This window comes from Engystomops pustulosus, chromosome 9, assembly GCF_040894005.1.
Source record: "Engystomops pustulosus chromosome 9, aEngPut4.maternal, whole genome shotgun sequence".
In the NCBI taxonomy this organism is placed as follows: Eukaryota; Metazoa; Chordata; class Amphibia; order Anura; family Leptodactylidae; genus Engystomops; species Engystomops pustulosus.
Genome location: NC_092419.1, coordinates 794,858 through 816,020, shown reverse-complemented (window position 1 = coordinate 816,020; position 21,163 = coordinate 794,858). Strand labels below are relative to the sequence as shown.

At 47.0% G+C, this 21,163-nt stretch overlaps 1 protein-coding gene across 1 annotated transcript; it reads right to left on the bottom strand.

The window, feature by feature from the left end:
- Positions 1–267: 267 nt before the first annotated feature.
- On the bottom strand, positions 268–2,445 carry LOC140076551 (tumor necrosis factor-like). The gene is made up of 4 exons (XM_072123120.1): positions 2,116–2,445; positions 1,759–1,813; positions 1,420–1,476; positions 268–1,328 (listed from the first exon to the last, which is right to left on the bottom strand). The coding sequence occupies exons 1-4, from the start codon at positions 2,278–2,280 to the stop codon at positions 934–936; spliced, it is 672 nt and encodes a 223-aa protein (XP_071979221.1). The 5' UTR covers positions 2,281–2,445; the 3' UTR covers positions 268–933.
- Between the last annotated feature and the right edge of the window lie 18,718 nt (positions 2,446–21,163).

Below are 21,163 nucleotides of genomic sequence, written 5' to 3'. Positions count from 1 at the left end.
AAGGGAGAGAATGTCTCCAGTGTTTTATGGCCACTACAAAGTGTAAGGGCGGAGTGACATGTGGTCCTCCAGAACCAGATATGGGCCAGTATTTTGGTGTCTACTAAATTTCCCAAATGCCTTTTATCCCAAACACAAACCCTCGTACAATTAAGACAATGAAATGCAAATGTAAAACATTAGAAACAAGTAAGAAGATGAATACACAACGATGAGAGCGCGGGACAGAAATGAATTGTTCACATTTTATTGGAATCGTATGCCAAATCATACAAAGTGTTAAAAAATAATTTTCCAAAAACAAAGGAAAGTATTCACATAAAAACATCACAGAAGTGCGGAAAGAGGAAGCCATAAAATTGGCTCCTGGTACAATACAGCCCGTTCCGGCTTGGATAGTGTCACATGACAGCGCGGCTATCGACATTGCTCAGCAATAGACATTGTAATAACTATAGACATCTACATCGGGAAGAACCAATCACAATCCCCACAGGGGTCGGTAAAGGGACTGGTGATGTCACTTTCCTATTTTAATGCATGGTAATAATCCACATACTGATCCAGGAAGTAGTGCCCCTCCCCATAATATTACCCTCTACTGGTTTTAGCCTTGGACCTTGTGTGATCTGTAGGTTCTCGCTGATGAGGTCACATACATTGTATGCAGATGTACATCATATCAAAAACATCAAAAATATAATTTAATAAATAAATAAATAAATAGACATATAAATACTTCATAAATATATAAAATACTAAATAATGGCTCCACTCCACTCAGAGGAGTTGAGATTTGCACCCGGTGGATGGACCAGACCCATCCATGTGGTTTGTAAACATTGAGGTCATCTCGGCTACAGCTGTAGTTCAAGTGCTGAAGTCGGCCACCAAGATCAACTCTGATGGGACTTAAATGAAGATGTTGTCCTGTCATACAGCAAGGATCCCAAAGTAGACTTGTCCATGGTTGGCGTCCAGAAGGGTAACATTTTTCGTTGCAGTGTACAGGACATCTCCTCGATCAAGCTTGAAAAGTCCTCCTTGATACAGCGGCTGCGTCCAGGTAGCCCTAGATGTTACCTCGCACACTGTCTTACTGGACTGGAGGATGACCACAGGCCTGCCAGAATAGCCAATCTTATAAACTGAATGTGAGAGCTCCTGGGTCTCCGCGCACCCCATGCCGGTAAATACCACCTGGGAATAGACAAAGTAAAGCCCGTCTTCCTGAATCTCCAATCTGTTCTTGTCAAACTTTATGCTGCCATCTCTAAAGGCGTTAGCCGAGTCACCTCTCCACTCGATGTGCCCGTCTTTCCTTTTGCCTATAAAGATGATAGAATTATTAGATACAAGTTTTCAAAAGGACAAAACAGGACTTAAAAATCTGACGTTAGACATGAAAACACTGCTTACCCTTCAGATGAGCCGCTGCCCTCTTTCCAGTCAGGGCTTGGGTTTTTGGGACGGATTCTGTAAGAACAAAAAAGATGAAGTGAAATCACTTGTCCAGTACAGACTATTCCTCACTAAGTGCCAGCATATGCCTGGGATGGGAAAACCTCTTCCTGCCTCTTACGTCTCATCAGCACAGGCACAATTTTCTATGTTACTCATGAGGCTTCCACCACGTGAGGCTCCGCAGTGTATGATGATATAGAATAAGACACGCACAGTATGAGCCCCGTGTATACATCCGGATGCTGCCCCTCCCCATAGCCTATGCCACCCGTTTTTCACCTTGGTCGTCCTTACCTAAATAATTCTTGATTTGGAGAACTTCAGGGACTGGTGGCATTTGGAATTCATCCTGGAGAAATAAAATAAAGCGGGATTAGCTGGATGATGGGATGGATACATTCCTCTGTGTGTATATATAGCTGAAGCCGGCAGAAAACTGGATAAACCAGACGGACGAGAGGCGCGGCCGACATGACACCACGAGCTGCGGCTCTGCTATTTACATGTAGTAGATCTGCTTTGTGGGACTATGAGGAGAAGCATGGCCTCACGGCAGGGGATGTAGCAGAGCTGAATATTCGCCTTCAGAAAGGCTCCAGCTCCATCTGTAAGCTCCTGCATAGAAGTAATGGAGTCCTGAAAGAGACGCACCTGGTTTTCGGTTTTGATGACCTTAAAGTGAAGCAAGGCCAAGAGCAGGGTGGTCCCCAGTAATATGACGAAGGAGCAGATGCTGAGCCAGTGGAAGCACGAGGTCCTGCTCCTCTGCACGTTCTGGAGAAGGGGCTCCTCGCTGCGCACCTGTGTCAGTTCCATCTTCCGATTCTCTCCAAGTCACTTTTTATGTTTTTGGTTATAACTCCAGTTGCTGTTTGTGTTTGCCGGCTTCTCATTGCTCTGGAGGTTTATAAACCCTGGAGTCCAGAATTTCCCCGTGACATCAGGGAGGGCGGAAATATTGGTTGACACCTTCGCCCTGTGCTGCTCTTGTTAGTTCTGTTCTCTGTCTCCTCCCATGGTGGAAAAAGAAACAACGTCCGTTATGAAAGAGAAACCAGCGAGGGGAAACACAATGAATTATCCTGCAATCTCGGAAAAGGAACTTCTGCTTTTTCTTTTTTGTATTGTGTCTTGTGAAAGCTGGAAGGTTTGGAGGAGGCTGAGGGGGAAGGGAAGGTGACAATGTACTGACTAGTCCAGGGGCAAGTGACCTCCCGACCCACCTGCTCTATACTGCGGGGGGCACGGTCCTACGAGCCAAGGGGTGGGGGGGGGGTATAGTCAGCTATGGAGGGACAACCATGGATTGTACAGACCTTATTAATGTCACCTGTTTCATGATTGGATGGTGAGCATGGAGATGATAGGAGATGCAGAGGATCAGACATTCAGAAATGGAGTAGCTATAATGCTTGCCATGGACCCACAAATTAATGCAGAACCCATGCAGTGGCCGGATGCAGGTCCTTTAGCACCATTTATCATTTATCACAGTGATTCTTATCCTGTGGGTAAATACCCTTTTCGGGGCCCTTTCACAGTGGTCACCTAAGACCATATGATATATGTATTTTACTATGGTCACAGTAACTGTGACACCACAGTGACGGCTCTCCCCTCCCATGTGTGGCAGCGGAGTTTTCAGCTCCTGTAGTGGCATTCCTGTGATTGTTGGCTACTGGGGGCACCACTGTGACTGCTGGCTACTGGGGGCATCACTGTGACTTGTGGCTACTGGGGACATCACTATGTATACTGGCTACAGGGGGAAGGCACTGCGACTAATGGATTATCTGGGCATCACTGTGACTAGTGGATACTGGGAGCATCACTATGACTACTGGGGGCATCACTATGATTACCAGTTACTGGGGAAAGGCAATGTGACTACTGGCTACAGGGAGAAGACAGTGTGACTGTTGGCTATTGGGGGCAGGTTCTGTGACTACTAGCTATGGGGAGCATCACTGTGATTACTGGATATTGGGGGCATCACTATAACTACTGGGGAACTGGCTACTGAGAGAAGACACTGTGAATACTTGTTACTGGGGACATCAGTAGGACTACTGGCAACTATGGCAATGCACTGTGACTACTGGTTACTTGGGGCATCACTGTGACTACTGGGGGCAAACACTATGACTTCTGGCTGCTTAGGGCATAACTGTGATTCTGCCAAATGGGGGGAATTACTGTGACTACTGGTTGCATTCCTGTGACTACAGGCTACAGGGGACAAAGGAAAAAGGCAGGCGGGCAGCAGTCCGTTGAATAAGAGTTGTTTCGGCTGACTCTGTGCCGCCATTCTCAAGCTTGAGAATTCTTTCTTGAGAATGACTGCATAAAGTCAGCCGAAACATCTCTGTATCCACTTGTGAAATAAAACAACTCTTATTCATTGGAGTGCTGCCCGCCTGCCTTTTTCCTTTGGACCTTCAGGGTCAGACCCATCGAGCCTGCACCCATTCTGGATTTCAATCCTTTATCTCACTGTGCCGCCCTTCTCTACCTGTGGGGCTACAGGGGACAGGTGCTGTGACTACTGGCTCCTGGGCACATCCCTGTGATTGCTGGCTGACAGTTTTGAATAATTTTATGGTTGGGGGTCACCACAACATGAGGAACTGCATTAAGGGTATTAAAAGAAATTTCTGGCTCAGGGAAACAGGGAGATACAGGGGCACAAAAACGTTTAGAGGACCCATCTGACAAAAACCAACTCCTCATATGACTAGAGCTAAAAGTGCTGCTGATAATATAAGATCCCCCACGGATCAGCGCCATCCTCGGTGTAGTGGGGGAATGTAGTCACTGTAACTTTACACCCATTCACATGAAATAAAGCTACTCAGCAGTAACTAGGTCTGACCACTATAAAGAGAATGGCGCTGTTGGCCTCCTGCTACACTCTCTGTTTATCAGCTGCTGATCCTATAATTAGGGCCTATTCTATGCATATGTTATAAATAATTAGCCCTGAAGATCCCTTACAATGGGTTGTCCCAGGATAAAGGGCTATCTGTTAGGTAGAACCAGCACCGATATCCTGAGAAGGGTGCAGTAATTATCTCCTTGATTCATCCTTAAAGGGATCTTCCACCTTGAAAACAAAATTTGACTATACATTAGATTTTACATTAGTGAACATTTCTGGTGCTCCCCCATTCTTCTCAGGTGCTCCCCCATTCTTCTCAGGTGCCCCCGTTACCTCCCCCGGGGAAGCTGCTTGGAGGATGGGGCTGCACAAGTCAGCGGCCATTTTAGTGGAGTTCAGTTTTGTTGTAGAATGTAAACTTCTCAGCCTCCCATTGGTCATGACTTTGGGATATGGGGCCATAATATGGGCAATTCGGGTCGCCCACATGAAAAATCAATCGCGTCTGCCTCTTTAAGAGACAGACGCAAATGAAGTACAGAGCGGCGCCGGCACAGATCCTTCTGTCCGTGCCGTTCTGTTGCTCTGGAGGACTCAGGCAGCGTGCGATGACGCGATGATCTAAATAAACGGGGGGCAGCATATCTAAATAAATGGGGGGCAGTATGTCTAAATAAACGGGGGGCAGTATATCTAAATAAACGGGGGGCAGCATATCTAAATAAATGGGGGGCAGTATGTCTAAATAAACGGGGGGCAGTATATCTAAATAAACGGGGGGCAGCATATCTAAATAAATGGGGGGCAGTATGTCTAAATAAACGGGGGGCAGTATATCTAAATAAACGGGGGGCAGCATATCTAAATAAATGGGGGGCAGTATATCTAAATAAACGGGGGGCAGCATATCTAAATAAATGGGGGGCAGTATGTCTAAATAAACGGGGGGCAGTATATCTAAATAAATGGGGGGCAGTATATCTAAGAAAATGGGGGGGCTGTATATCTAGGAAGAGGGGGGCTGTATATCATAGAATATGGGAGCTGCTTATTTTATAATAAGGGGGCTGTATATTATATAATATGGGAGGTGAGCTGGACATTATATACCTGGGGGTGGCTTTTAACCATAATTTAACTGCACATTATATAATCAAGGTGGGCTGTATATAATATAACTTGTGGGTGAAGCATTATATGGGAGGGGGCTGTATCTTATATAAATATAGGAGGATGGTTTATATGGGGTACTGTATGTAATTAAGTGGGGGCATGATTTAAATAAAATTTGGGGGCGGTAAATCTGTATATAGTGGGAGAATCTGGATATAGGGGTCAGATTTTAATTAAACTATAGGAGCTGTATATAATTTAATCAGGGGAGAGGAGCTTTTATTATACTATTCTATATCCCCCCTGTGTGTATGGGGTGGGGGGCAGAGTGGTCCGTCGTGTCATGAGAGGTGTACAGTATATGATTTAGGAGCGCTGTTATGTGACTGGTATATTATTGGTGCAGTGCGGAGATGTGGTGCCGGGAGCTGAAGACATCTGCCAGCAAATTCACCAGTCCTGGGTGGGAGAAGACGCAATGAGGTACTAGATGCCACTATTGTCTGTGTCACTGACCGGCTAGTGGTACCACGTGTGGTGTCACAGAGGGCCAGTTACTAATTTTAAGTAATGTTGTCAGCATTTTTTTTTAACAGTTTGTAAATCCTTTTTAAAAATGTGGAAATAAATTCAGTGGGCCGAACATATCCTGGAAGCGGGGGGGGGGGGGGGGTCTGGTGTTGTGGGGAGAGGGGTGGGGGGGAGTAGTTGTGCGCTGGGGGGGCCTCATTTTAATTTTCGCCTCTGGCAGCAAAAACCCTAGAATCGGCCCTGGATATGAGATGGACCCCGCTTCATCCGTGCGCCTGGAATTTATATACAAAACACTTTCTATTATGGGGTCAAAATGGCCACAGCTTTATGTAAATCACAGGACTAAAATACTTAGAGGAGGAGTCAGGTTAGGGTTAGGGTTAGGGTTAGTGCACGACCCCCAGTGCCGAACATAAAGCACCCGGCCAGACAGCAATAAAGGGGCGGCCATTCTAGCAGAGCTTCACCACCGCCCCTGGATGACATTACCATGAAGACCTCCTTCAGGCAGCCACTTCCAAAGCTCAGCCTGTTCACCACCCTGAGGTGTAACATCCTCTAGTAGCTAAAAAAGAGTCCACGTGCAACTTCCACCGACCCCACCACCGCCACAGAGAGGCCGTTTGACACCTCAGATGGACTGGACCACCACCGAACCAATAAATGCCAGTGCTCGAAGATGCTATTGTAAGACTAGCGAAGAAATGACCCAGTAAAATAGTGCGGCCCAATTCTACAAACAGGAACTAACAATTCATAGCAACAATAATTCCCTTAAAGGAAACAATGAAGTGAAGTATAAAAATAGTGTAACCAGGATCTAAATAATTACTGGATCATATTGTAGAACCTACATTGGACCCCGTTCTATTAAAATACAAGAATTACCGAATCATTCGAGGGAACGGTTGTGTCCAGCGAAGCCGACCAGTAATCATTCACCAAACTCCACGAAGCAAATCTATCCGATAAACCATTAATATAATAAAGAAGATAAAAACAGATGAAGGGGGAGGAGCTCAACTCATTTAACAAAATAGTTATTATCATAAATGAATTGTAAAGGACCCTTGATCCTTGCCTAAAATTTACTCTTTATTGCCCCAGCCACAAACCTCCCAGCTCAGAGGACCAATTTACTCTGCAGGCATGTAAAATGCAATTTAAAGCCCCAGGGATGAACCTTAACCGGGTGTTGTATAAGGAAACATTGTAGAAAATAAGGGGCCATACCCATGATGGTTACTCCTCCACACCAGGAGACCAAACCCATGATGGTTACCCCTCCACTCCAGGAGACCAAACCCATGATGGTTACCCCTCCACTCCAGGAGACCAAACCCATGATGGTTACCCCTCCACTCCAGGAGACCAAACCCATGATGGTTACCCCTCCACTCCAGGAGACCAAACCTGTGATGGTTACCCCTCCACTCCAGGAGACCAAACCCATGATGGTTACCCCTCCACTCCAGGAGACCAAACCCATGATGGTTACCCCTCCACTCCAGGAGACCAAACCTGTGATGGTTACCCCTCCACTCCAGGAGACCAAACCCATGATGGTTACCCCTCCACTCCAGGAGACCAAACCCGTGATGGTTACCCCTCCACTCCAGGAGACCAAACCCGTGATGGTTACCCCTCCACTCCAGGAGACCAAATCCGTAATGGTTACCCCCTCCACACCAGGAGACCAAACCCGTGATGGTTACCCCTCCACTCCAGGAGACCAAACCCATGATGGTTACCCCTCCACTCCAGGAGACCAAACCCGTGATGGTTACCCCTCCACTCCAGGAGACCAAATCCGTAATGGTTACCCCCTCCACACCAGGAGACCAAACCCGTGATGGTTACCCCTCCACACCAGGAGACCAAACCCATGATGGTTGCCCCTCCACACCAGGAGACCAAACCCAATGATGGTTACCCCTCCACTCCAGGAGACCAAACCCCTGATGGTTACCCCTCCACACCAGGAGACCAAACCCATGATGGTTACCCCTCCACACCAGGAGACCAAACCCATGATCGTTACCCCTCCACACCAGGAGACCAAACCCGTAATGGTTACCCCTTTACTCCAGGAGACCAAACCCCTGATGGTTACCCCTCCACTCCAGGAGACCAAACCCGTGATGGTTACCCCTCCACTCCAGGAGACCAAACCCATGATGGTTACCCCTCCACTCCAGGAGACCAAACCCATGATCGTTACCCCTCCACTCCAGGAGACCAAACCCGTGATGGTTACCCCTCCACTCCAGGAGACCAAATCTGTAATGGTTACCCCCTCCACACCAGGAGACCAAACCCGTGATGGTTACCCCTCCACACCAGGAGACCAAACCCATGATGGTTGCCCCTCCACACCAGGAGACCAAACCCAATGATGGTTACCCCTCCACACCAGGAGACCAAACCCATGATGGTTACCCCTCCACACCAGGAGACCAAACCCGTAATGGTTACCCCTTTACTCCAGGAGACCAAACCCCTGATGGTTACCCCTCCACTCCAGGAGACCAAACCCGTGATGGTTACCCCTCCACTCCAGGAGACCAAACCCATGATGGTTACCCCTCCACTCCAGGAGACCAAACCCATGATCGTTACCCCTCCACTCCAGGAGACCAAACCCGTGATGGTTACCCCTCCACACCAGGAGACCAAACCCGTGATGGTTACCCCTCCACTCCAGGAGACCAAACCTGTGATGGTCACCCCTCCACATGAGGAGACCAAACCCATGATGGTTACCCCTCCACTCCAGGAGACCGAACCGTGATGGTTACCCCTCCACTCCAGGAGACAAAACCTGTGATGGTTACCCCTCCACACCAGGAGACCAAACCCGTGATGGTTACCCCTCTACTCCAGGAGACCAAACCCATGATGGTTACCCCTCCACACCAGGAGACCAAACTCGTGATGGTTACCCCTCCACACCAGGAGACCAAACCCGTGATGGTTACCCCTCCACTCCAGGAGACCGAACCGTGATGGTTACCCCTCCACTCCAGGAGACCAAACCCGTGATGGTTACCCCTCCACACCAGGAGACCAAACCCGTGATGGTTACCCCTCCACACCAGGAGACCAAACCCGTGATGGTTACCCCTCCACACCAGGAGACCAAACCCGTGATGGTTACCCCTCCACTCCAGGAGACCAAACCCGTGATGGTTACCCCTCCACTCCAGGAGACCAAACCGTGATGGTTACCCCTCCACACCAGGGGACCAAACCCCTGATGGTTACCCCTCCACTCCAGGAGACCAAACCCGTGATGGTTACCCCTCCACACCAGGAGACCAAACCCATGATGGTTACCCCTCCACTCCAGGAGACCAAACCCATGATGGTTACCCCTCCACACCAGGAGACCAAACCCATGATGGTTACCCCTCCACTCCAGGAGACCAAACCCGTGATGGTTACCCCTCCACACTAGGGGATCATACCCGTGATGGTTACCCCTCCACATCAGGGGCCATACCAGTGACGAACATCTTAGTTATGGCCCTTTATTTTCTAAAAAAGTTTTAATGGTGGAATAAGACAAAGAGCAGCAACCTACCTCTCAATTAGTCAACACCTGCCATTGGCAGTATCAAAATTGAATATTTTGAAAAAAGGATCCTCCACAGAAGAGAGCTCCTGCACAAAATCTTGGGAGAAGATCAGACAAGTTTCCCGATCAGGAGAATGGAACCTTTGTTATTTATGACCTTTGAAGAATCAGCCAAAAAAGAACTGATTCATAGTTTGGACATTATGTTCCTTGAATTATATGTTAAATATGATATTGTACCAAAAGGGTTATGTTTTAATATTCCTTCCCCCTTTCCAGATGATACAAAATATACTAACGACTGGCATCAATATTTGCATGAATACTCATTCGGTTTGATCTCTAGAATTATTAATAAAAGGCTAACTGACAAATTAACAAAAATAATTCAAAAGATATTAGGGAAATTAAAGTCCTATAGGGACCACCCGGACTTCCAAACCATTCCAAACACTCTGGAGGAGGAAATTGCCCAAAAGAAAACCCAAAAATTTAGAAGATGCTCACAGGGCCAGATGATATCACGAGGTCCCTCTGAGATATCGGATATTAGAGAATGATAATAAGAATAAAAATCATAAAATTGATAGAAGCAAACATCAGATACTCAAATACTTCATCCCATTGAACACGCCACGTCAGAAATAAAGAAAATAAGAACAAGAAGATGCAGGGGAGGGAGAAGAGGAGCCAAACGTAAAAAAGAACGAAAAAAGGGCACCTCGAAGACCACTAATATAACAATCAAGAGAACACAGTCCACATTTGTAATTTGTCCCAACACACCTTAAGTAAAGGTGAAATATCTCTGCTAACCAAAGGCCTAAACTTCTGTCCAAACAAGGTAACAGATGATTTCGACTTGTTTGTGGATATCAATCTGTTTGTAAAAAAAACTAACCCAACAGAGAGATTACATAAAAAGAGACAAGGAAACCGGGAAAGCTCGTACTGAAACGCCACTAAATGATGAAACTCCTTCAGAGGAAACGCACACGCATCAGGACGTAAAAATGAGATCACCTTTCTACCCCTTACAGCATAGGGGCAGCTATGTGGAGACGTTTTCAGCCTTAATTATGGAGGATTTAAAATCCATAGAAACCTCACGGACCCGGGAAAGAATCTAACTAAAGAAGAAGAACTAGCCCTAAAAACCTTCAAGAAAATTACCCCTATAGTAATAATATCGGCAGATAAAGGAGGACAATGATCCATGATTGTCCTGAATACCGGAAGGAAGCCTATAACATCTTGCAGGACATCGATTTCTATACTCCCTTGAAAAAAAGCCCAATCAAAGAACATTTAGAACAATAATTTCTCTCGTAAAAAATGGATGGGAAAGAAAAATTCTAAATAAGAAAGAAAAGAGTTTCTTGTCAGTAATCCATCCCGCAATCCCACCATCCCGCCATCCCACCATCCCGCCATCCCACCATCCCGCAATCTCACCATCCTGCCATCCCGCCATCCCACCATCCCGCCATCCCACCATCCTGCCATCCCACCATCCCGCAATCTCACCATCCCACCATCCCGCCATCCCACCATCCCGCCATCCCGCCATCCCACCATCCCGCAATCTCACCATCCCACCATCCCGCCATCCCACCATCCTGCCATCCCACCATCCCGCAATCTCACCATCCCGCCATCCCACCATCCCACCATCCCGCCATCCCACCATCCCGCCATCCCACCATCCCGCCATCCCACCATCCCACCATCCCGCAATCTCACCATCCCGCCATCTCACCATCCCGCCATCCCACCATCCCGCAATCTCACCATCCCGCAATCTCACCATCCCACCATCCCGCAATCTCACCATCCCGCCATCCCACAATCTCACCAACCCGCAATCCTGCCATCCCACCATCCCGCCATCCCACCATCCCGCCATCCCACCATCCCGCAATCTCACCATCCCTCCATCCCACCATCCCGCCATCCCACCATCCCGCCATCCCACCATCCAGCAATCTCACCATCCCGCCATCCTGCCATCCCGCCATCCTGACAGCCCACCATCCCGCCATCCCGCCATCCCACCATCCCGCCATCCCACCATCCAACCATCCCACCATCCGCCATCCCACCATCCCGCCATCCCACCATCCCTCCATCCGGCCATCCCACCATCCCGCCATCCCACCATCCCGCCATCCCTATGTTCTATCATTTGCCAAAAATACATAAGAGCATGAGGAATCCTCCAGGGCGCCCAATAATTTCCGGGATAGATTCCCTCACTTGTACCTTGTCCCATTCCATCGCTGATGGTAGTTCAGTTGCCTTCTTTTCTGCGAGACTCTACTAGTCTCATTCTAGATCTGAAGATGACACAATGGGAAGAGAATCTTTGGTTTATACTCCTATATCCCCCATGATAAGGGTTTGGAAGCAATAACATGGTATTTGGATCCTGAAAGCTCAATACCAGAAATCCAAAGGTCGTTTCTAACTGAGGGCCTTAGGTTGATTCTGGAGCATTATGCTTTCACTTTTCAAGACAGATGGTACCTCCAGAAAAAAAGGTACTGCTATGGGGACTCGAGCCGGCCCCCGCTATGCCAACCTTTTTATGGGGCGGTTCGAGTCCCTATATATTCTCACAACCACAAAATGGTCGCAGTGCATTAAATACTATAGACGTTACATCGACGACCTCTTTCTATTATGGCAAGGGAAGAACAAGACGCCAGAGAATTTGTACAATTCCTCAATACCAACGATTGGGGTCTCAAATTTACTATGAGTATAGATAAAGAAAGAATAGATTTTTTGGATCTGGAAATCACACATGATAGGAAGATGCTGGTGACTAAAACTCACTTCAAAGCAGTGGACACCAACAGTTTTCTGGAATACCAGAGCGCCCACTATCCTAAGTGGCTGAGGAAGGCACCATTCAGCCAGTTTCATCGGATTCGTAAAAACTGTACAAAACTGAAAGATTATAAGGAACAATCATCTATTCTTAAAAACAGGTTCCGACAGAAGAATTATACGAAGAAACACATTAGTGAAGCATATCAGGTCAACCCTAACCCTGGGTCAACAACAAGAATTGAGACATTGAGGTATTTTACGTAAAGACCCTCTTCTTAAAGATGTCATTCCGGAAAAACCCAGGGTCACTTTTCGAAAGTCCCCGACAATAAAAAATATCATTGCCCCGAGTAGACTAAGGAAAGCCGAAGCAAATATGGAACTAGGAAATGGAAAGAGGGGGGTAAGAAAGTGCAAACAGACTAAATGCCTCTGCTGTGAAAACATTAATGCAGGAGCAAAAACAATAACTTCTACGTCCATTTATCCTGAGAATTTGGGGTTATTTGTAATAAACTGCACATGCGGCCTCCGATATGTAGGGAGAACTGTACAGTCCCTTAGGGTGCGCTTGAATGGTCACAGACACAGCGAAAACCAGTTTCCAGAAACACAGTTTATCTAAACGTTTACATATGGAGAACAAATGTTCGAATCCCTTCCTATCACTCCCATAGAACATCTCAACAAAATAGAACAACAATTCTAAATAGAAGACACTCTGACCCCAAATGGCCTCAACGAAAAAATAGAATTGATATGAGCCTTGACTATAAAATGTACTCCAATACAGCGCGCCCTTCCAAGTATCCCCCCCCCCCCCCTCTTTTTTGGAAGTACTTTATGCTCCTACCCTCACCCTAGATTCACCACCATTAGTCGATAGAAGCAAATTTATTATCCTTTATTTTTACTTTATAATTAAAATATCTCTGTGTAAAAATACTTACCTAAAGTTTGAGCCGAACAATTATGGTGTCCAGCAATCATGATGCACTTGGGACAACCTTTATTGGCTGCTTGATCTCTTCGGCCCCTTGAGACGCTACACGGCGAGTCTCATGAAGAACAATGTAACACGGGCTGCTTAGCAACTTGATGTGTAGGCAGACATTCCCAGCATCCGGTGGATAGCATTACGGACAGGTCGCGCAGCACCGGAAATACCTACATACTGACACCTCTCAGCGGTGACCGGCGTGCCACCGGAAATTCATTGAGAAGCGGACACCTCCCCCACAGCGCTTCACATGTGAAGAGGCAAATTTCCACATCCCTTTTACCGATGCAACGAAGTAACAAGGTTTTAAGGAATAATGATTTTATAGTTATTTTTATTGTGTACTTTTAATGTAACTTTCTGATAGTCGGTGTTTTAACGTTTCCGGTTAGGAGTTTCAGAGGCACGACGCCTTCCGGTCTTCTCAGAGAGAAGTACTGATACTGTGTATTATATGCCTGACGAGGGCGCGGTTTCTTTCTTCTTGTGAAACTATATGGAATATATCATGTCTCTATGAGCGCCAGCGACACCCGAAACCTCCGAGATTGACCTTTTGGGTCCCACACTACACATTACCACTCCTGACATTTTGTCCCCACCCCTATTACTTTAATACAACTTCTTCAAAATGCAGGCGTTAAAGGTCGCCCCCTAACCAAAGTCATGCCCCCCTTTGCTCATGGCTCATGTTGTTTCCACCAGGTTACAGCCATCATGGTAAGGGGCCCCTGTGACACAGCTACTATTCAGTCTTATATAGTTATTCTTACTGGCAAATGTGACGACGGTAAGGAAAGGGTTAATGTAGGAATGTGAGGGCATTTATTATGTTTTGTGAGGTAACTCTTTTCCGCAATTTTCCTGAGGCTTTGTTTTGATTGGCCAGAGGCTAACTCAACTGTTATTGGCTAACAGCTCGATCAATGACAGATGTGTAACTGGGCAAAATATTGTCAGCCGGCAGCTGATTGGCCGCAGCAACTTACCCATATAAAGGGCGTCAGCGGGGTCCAGGTGCTTGAAGAACAAGAAGTCGCCCGGCCTTTATCAATTGTATTTGTCGCATTTCCTTATTAGTCGGGATATTTCTCCCAGCAAATATCCCGTGTTTAATATCATTATTATTATTATTATTTCTTTTCCTTGGTTACCCGATAATAACGCACAGCGGACATTTTTATCCATAACTTGTTGTCTTTGTTTAAGTTTTGTTAATATTTGGGGCCACGGATTAATATCATGAGCAAGAAGGTCGTGACCTATAGCTCCTGCATTGCCCTCTGGTAATGGGGTATTCACCAAAACCACGGACCTCTATATGAGGAAGTGCAGGAAGATTGTGTCCTCCCCTGACAGAGGGAATCCCGAATACTACGGGGCCTGGAGGAAGAGGAAGGACGCTGCCCCTCAGTGGCCTCATGACTCTAAAATCTCATGTTTCATCATATTGAAGATTTCGCTTCCTAAGAAACTTTTCTCAGTGAGCAACACAGGAACTGGTACAATACGGGAGAACATATCATGAAGGGGTTTTACCTGACACCAGGGACCCTTTCCCCAATAACTGAAGGAGTTGCAGGTCGAGCAAGTGTCCTGTCGCCCCATTCAGTGCTAAGGGAGATTGGACCACCAGTGATGAGATCTTTATCCATTATACTGGGAATAGGGCGAATCAGAGTAAAGAACTTAAAGAGAACCTGTCACCACATTGTCACAGATGCAGCAGGTGACAGATTCCCATCGAACCATATTAAGTAAATGTCACCCTTCTTTTAGCTAAAAATAGTTTCCCTTACAAGGCTTCTCCTGCTCACCCATCCTACCCATCTCCCATGCTTCCTCTCAGCATGCCATCTGACCAGGGTGACATCATAACAGGTCCTTTAGCCTCCTTACATTAGCAAACTGTACGCTATGCATAAATCTGATCCCATGGCAGTATAATGGCATGATTACAGCATGCCTCTATGGATTTCTACTTCTCCCCATCCTCCATGGAGGCATACTGTGATTTCACATGATCAGATATGCAACACCCCTGCCAATGCGCCCTTCCTTGTCAGGATCTGATGAGCCGGTGCAACTCATTCAGAAGCTACCTCTAGGAGAACTTACTGATTGAAGCTGTAGCCACTGCCTGGTATAAGGCAAGAGTTAATACTGTGATATGTTACTGTCCAATGATGTTCTTGTAAAGCAAGCTGGAAGCTGATTGGAGGAGTGGTACCACCTGACTAAGGGAGTATATAAACCGCTGGTGGGTGGGAGCACATGGTCTGTCTGAGCAGGAGAGTGAGAGACTCCATCTTGGAATCAAGTCTAGTCAGAGTGATCAACACATGTCAGTGCTGCTACAGCCAGTGTCCACTACCAGGAACCACAGGTGGCTCAGGCCCCTGCTGGAACCCAGGGCAAGTCTGGAGACTTAAGCCCAGAGCCGAGATCCAACACCCGGACTGAGCTCCATTTCTATCAGCCCACGCCGAAACTACTACCAGGCTGCGTGTAACCTTCCAGTGGACCAGCTCTCCATGACTCTTCCAGCTTGCCGAATCTGTTGTTAAACCTGCTGTTATCATTTGGCCGTTGCCTGCAGTTGAATAAAGAACTGTAAGTTGATTTGCACAATGTTGCATCCGTCTGATCCCTGGATATGGCTGTTACCACTACGGGCTTCCCCATCCATCACCCAGGGATTCATCATCTCAAGGGTTATTGAGATATTTCCTGCACACACCAAGTGCTGGAGACCTGCCAGGCTGTAGGACAGCCCTCTGGTCCCCATACCAAGCATCCTGCCCACAGCGTGCCCAAGGCTGCACTAGCCAGCTACTCTGGTATTCTGGGCCCTGGAGTGGCGTACTGCCTCCAGGCCCCGGCTGCCTCCAGGTCCCAAGAAAAGGCTAGGCCCCCATGGGGGATGTTGCAAGTGGCGTCATGAACAAGATATTTACTTGAACTGTCGTTTTAAAAAAAACTTGCTGCCTAACCCTGCTGCCGTGCAGGTTAAGGCCCAAGTGTGATTGTGCTTTATAAGAAAGACTCTGTATTATTACTGCCACATGCTGTAGAGCTCTCCTCCAGCACCTACAAGGTTAATGCCAGCAAAAAACTGTGGCGGCTCTGCTACATCTGATGCTGCAGCGCTGAATGCATGAACCTCTGCAAAACTCTGTGTGTGGCGCAAAGTACCTTGGAGGAGGAGCCGGAGTGGTTGCAGCCCAGCAAAAAGGAGGGTTAATCGACCATCTTGGATTTCGGCGCACGCTGCGAAGGAGCCTGCTGACCACGTGCGCACCAGCCGGAGTGCCGACGCAAAGGAGCACTGCTGATCCCCTCTGAAGTCAAGTCTTGGCCCCAACCAGAATGCAAAAATGTGGCCCAAATCCTCAATAGGCTGTGCGCCACCTTTGAGAAGTGTAGCGCATCTGAGCTGAAACAGAAATTCTTTAAGAAAATACGGAAGCCCCAAGAATCTCTTAGAGACTTTGCCTACAGGAGACATGGAAGGCTATCATCCGCCTTGACCCTAAAGAGGCTGAGAATTCCCACCAAACCCTGCGGGAACAATTTATTAATGGGCTTCTGGATAAGCATCATAAATGCCAGTTCAAAATCCTGTGTCTTCAACACTCCCGGGCTTCTTTCCTAGAGTTCAAGGAGATAGCCATTAAGGAGAACGCTTGCCTGCTGAGCCCCAGGAGGAGCCTGAGCCCATGGATCTGGAAGTTTCCACTCAACCCTCTTCTCCAACGCAACTGGCAACACCGACTCTGGTGGCAGAAGAAGAGCAAGTCACAGTCCTGGCAGATACAATGGCCAAAATGCTAGAGCACCTGGCACAGTTGGAAGTAACTTCCCCATCAAAGAGGAAAAAACCACCAGATGCTTCCTTACAGCCGGCCGCCCCTCATGACTCCCGGGCCAGGCAGCGTCCAACTTCGGCAAGCTCTCTGAACACCTAGAGCCGTAAAGAACTGAGACTGCGGTGTGGCTACTGCCGCAGATATGGATATGAATGAGTGCCGTTGGTTAAAGGACAAACCCTTGAAGCTACAGGACGATCTTCAAGGTAAGAACCTCTAAGTCCTCAAGATTCCACCTGGATGCCAAGGTTTGTGGAGACTCCTGTGACCATAAATGGAGTAATCCTACCGGCCTTAATTGAAACCGACTCTTAAGTGACCTCCATGGGTAGTGCTACCTTTAAGAAATGCCGAAGAGGAGCATCCCTAACCCTAACCCCAAAAGGCCTATTTGAACATCATTGCTACTAATGGGAGCCCACACTAATCATCGGAGATACTGAGTTATCCAGACAAGGTGTAGTGGTAACACAAGTGCCTGAAGACGGGAACTTCTCCCTAGTGTTGGGTACCTATGTCCTCCACCGCTGCTATCCTGAAGTGCTGAAGTCTCTCCAGACCTCCTTACCAACGATGCCCAGTGATTCTTGGAAGGTGATTCAAGAGACCATGCAAGTCCTGGTGTCGCAACAGAAGTTTGATGTCCCCGACAGAGAAATTTGCAGAGTCTGGATCAAAGATCCTCAACCTGTCCACCTTTCACCTGGGAATGAGATGTTTGTGTGGTGCCGAGGCTACATGGGTGTTCAAGGTCAATGCCAGTCCATAGTAGAGCCTCTACCAGCTGACTACCCACTCTGGCAGCTAGGAGCCTGGTCACAGTATCTCAAGGACAAGTACCCATCAGACTGCTAAATGTGAGGGACTACCCAGTAGATTTGAGAAGATATCAAGCCATGTCCACTCTCTTCAGCGTCCACCCTGAAGATCTAGTGGAAACCTCCCTGCCTGCCTCCCAACAGTTGGAGGTCACATGACGTGGCCAATGATGTAACAGAGACTTGTCAATCAGGAACTAGGAGGCAAGGCAATGCCAATGGCTCATGAATATGCAGGGCTTCATTGGGCTCAAGTAGTGACACTGGACTCACATCAGGAGAGTTACTTATTTATCATTGCAGCCAGGGAAATGAACCAATAAGAGAAATGGTTTTAATCAAATCTTTTAATAAAGTATTTATTTTATATGGTCTCATTTGCATGACAGATTCTCCTTAAAGTCTATAATTGTAGGGCGTAGGCTGAAGACGCTTTTGTCTTGGTGGCTTGTAGTGTTCCCTCAAAAGATACGATAAAAACCTTGAGGCGAGGTCACAGCTCTTCCTTGATAAACCACAACCCTTTGCAAAAATTCTACAAAAATGTCAAAAACACATTACAACTGTGGTGCAGATCATGTGACGCAAATGGCGCCAGATTTCCTCTTAGTTTGTTGGTTGCATTCTTCATCGGTCATCTTGTAGATGGTGGTTTGATGTGTTGCAGTTCAGAAAATGCTGCTCAGTCCCATTCCAGAAATATATATGTAATGGACCAGTAGTCAGAAAGAAGGTCAAGTCTGAGTTATTTTGATTGGAAAGGGGAACATTTTCGCTGTGGGACGGGTCTAGGCCTACTTCCTGGTGTCCTTCTCCTAGAGCCTCCATTACTTTATTTACCTCCCCTTTTGAGTGTGTCTTTAAATGTCCGCTTTCATAAAGGCACAGACACATGTCGCCCGTTGTCTCAGGTTAGGGCGTGTATTTGACTTCCTTAGGGTTAGGGTTAGGATTAGGGTTAGAATTAGGTGACTTCTTTAGGATTAGGGTTAGGATTAGGGTTAAGGTTAGGGTTAGGTGACTTCCTTAGGGTTAGGATTAAGGTTAGGGTTAGGTGACTTCCTTAGGGTTAGGGTTAGGATTAGGGTTAAGGTTAGAGTTAGGTGACTTCCTTAGGGTTAGGTTTAGGATTAGGGTTAGGGTTAGGATTAGGGTTAGGGTTAGGATTAGGGTTATAGTTAGGTGACTTCCTTAGGGTTAGGGTTACGATTAGGGTTAGGATTAGGGTTAGAGTTAGGTGACTTCATTAGGATTAGGGTTAGAGTTGGGTGACTTTCTTAGGGTTAGGGTTAGGATTAGGGTTAGGGTTAGGATTAGGGTTATAGTTAGGTGACTTCCTTAGGGTTAGGGTTACGATTAGGGTTAGGATTAGGGTTAGAGTTAGGTGACTTCATTAGGATTAGGGTTAGAGTTGGGTGACTTCCTTAGGGTTAGGGTTAGGATTAGGGTTAGAGTTAGGTGACTTCCTTAGGGTTAGTGTTAGGATTAGGGTTAGGGTTAGGATTAGGGTTAGGGTTAGGATTAAGGTTAGAGTTAGGTGACTTCCTTAGGGTTAGGGTTAGGGTTAGGGTTAGGATTAGGGTTAGAGTTAGGGTTAGGGTTAGGATTAGGGTTAGGGTTAGAGTTAGGGTTAGGGTTAGGGTTAGGGTTAGAGTTAGGGTTAGAGTTAGGGTTAGGGTTAGGGTTAGAGTTAGGTGACTTCCTTAGGATTAGGGTTAGGATTAGGGTTAGGGTTAGGGGGCTTCCTTACAGAAGTCAGTGGCCATTTTGAGAGAGACCCAAGAGGAGCGGAAATAAATCCCCAGCAATGAGCAGCCACAGAAAGACGCTGAGGACCCTGAGTGTGACTGTTCATATCTAATGTGTGGTCACGTGTTGGTTACTCGCCGGAGGGAATTACAGGGGACACCCCCCCCCCCCCACTGATGACCGCTATAGAGGAAATGCTGAGCCCTGAGATTAGTCACTTTCTTACATGAGGGAGATGAGGAAATGTCTCTCTCTCAGATGGTGACCACTCGATGGAACATTTCCTGCAACGTTCTCACTTACAGATCACTCGAAATAAACTTCTAAGAACTGAAGTCTCCGAGAACTTGTGAACGATGAGACATTTTTACACAAAGCTGTTATATAGCAAAATATTATAATATGTAATAAAGGAAAGTTTCATGTTACCAAAATAATTACAATCAAAATTTCAAGACATCTTAAATATTGACTCAGTAACCTGCTTTGTCCCCTGAAATATCGTATGTTTTTGCATTATTAAAGGGGTCGTCCACTTTCAGCAAATAATTGATATGGTTAGAACAGTTGTACAATTTCCAATATATTTTCTGCATCAATTCCTCATTGTTTTCTAGATCTCTGCTTGCTGTCCTGCTATAGAAATCTGTCCATGGCCACACAGGTGCACGGCTCATTATATCACACAGGTGCACGGCTCATTATATCACACAGCTCTGATTACTCTCTGTTCTACTAACGAGCCATGCACCTGTGTGATAGAACGAGCAGTGCACCTGTGTGATGTAACGAGCCTTGCACCTGTGTGATATAACGAGCAGTGCACCTGTGTGATAGAACGAGCCGTGCACCTGTGTGATATAACGAGCCTTGCACCTGTGTGATAGAACCAGCCGTGCACCTGTGTGATAGAACGAGCAGTGCACCTGTGTGATAGAACGAGCCGTGCACCTGTGTGATATAACGAGCCTTGCACCTGTGTGATAGAACCAGCCGTGCACCTGTGTGATAGAACGAGCAGTGCACCTGTGTGATAGAACGAGCCATGCACCTGTGTGATATAACGAGCCTTGCACCTGTGTGATATAATGAGCAGTGCACCTGTGTGATATAACGAGCCGTGCACCTGTGTGATATAACCAGTCGTGCACCTGTGTGATATAACGATCCGTGCACCTGTGTGATATAACGATCCGTGCACCTGAGTGATATAACGAGCCGTGCACCTGTGTCATATAATGAGCCGCGCACCTGTGTGATATAACGAGCCGTGCACCTGAGTGATATAACGAGCCGTGCACCTGTGTCATATAACGAGCCGCGCAC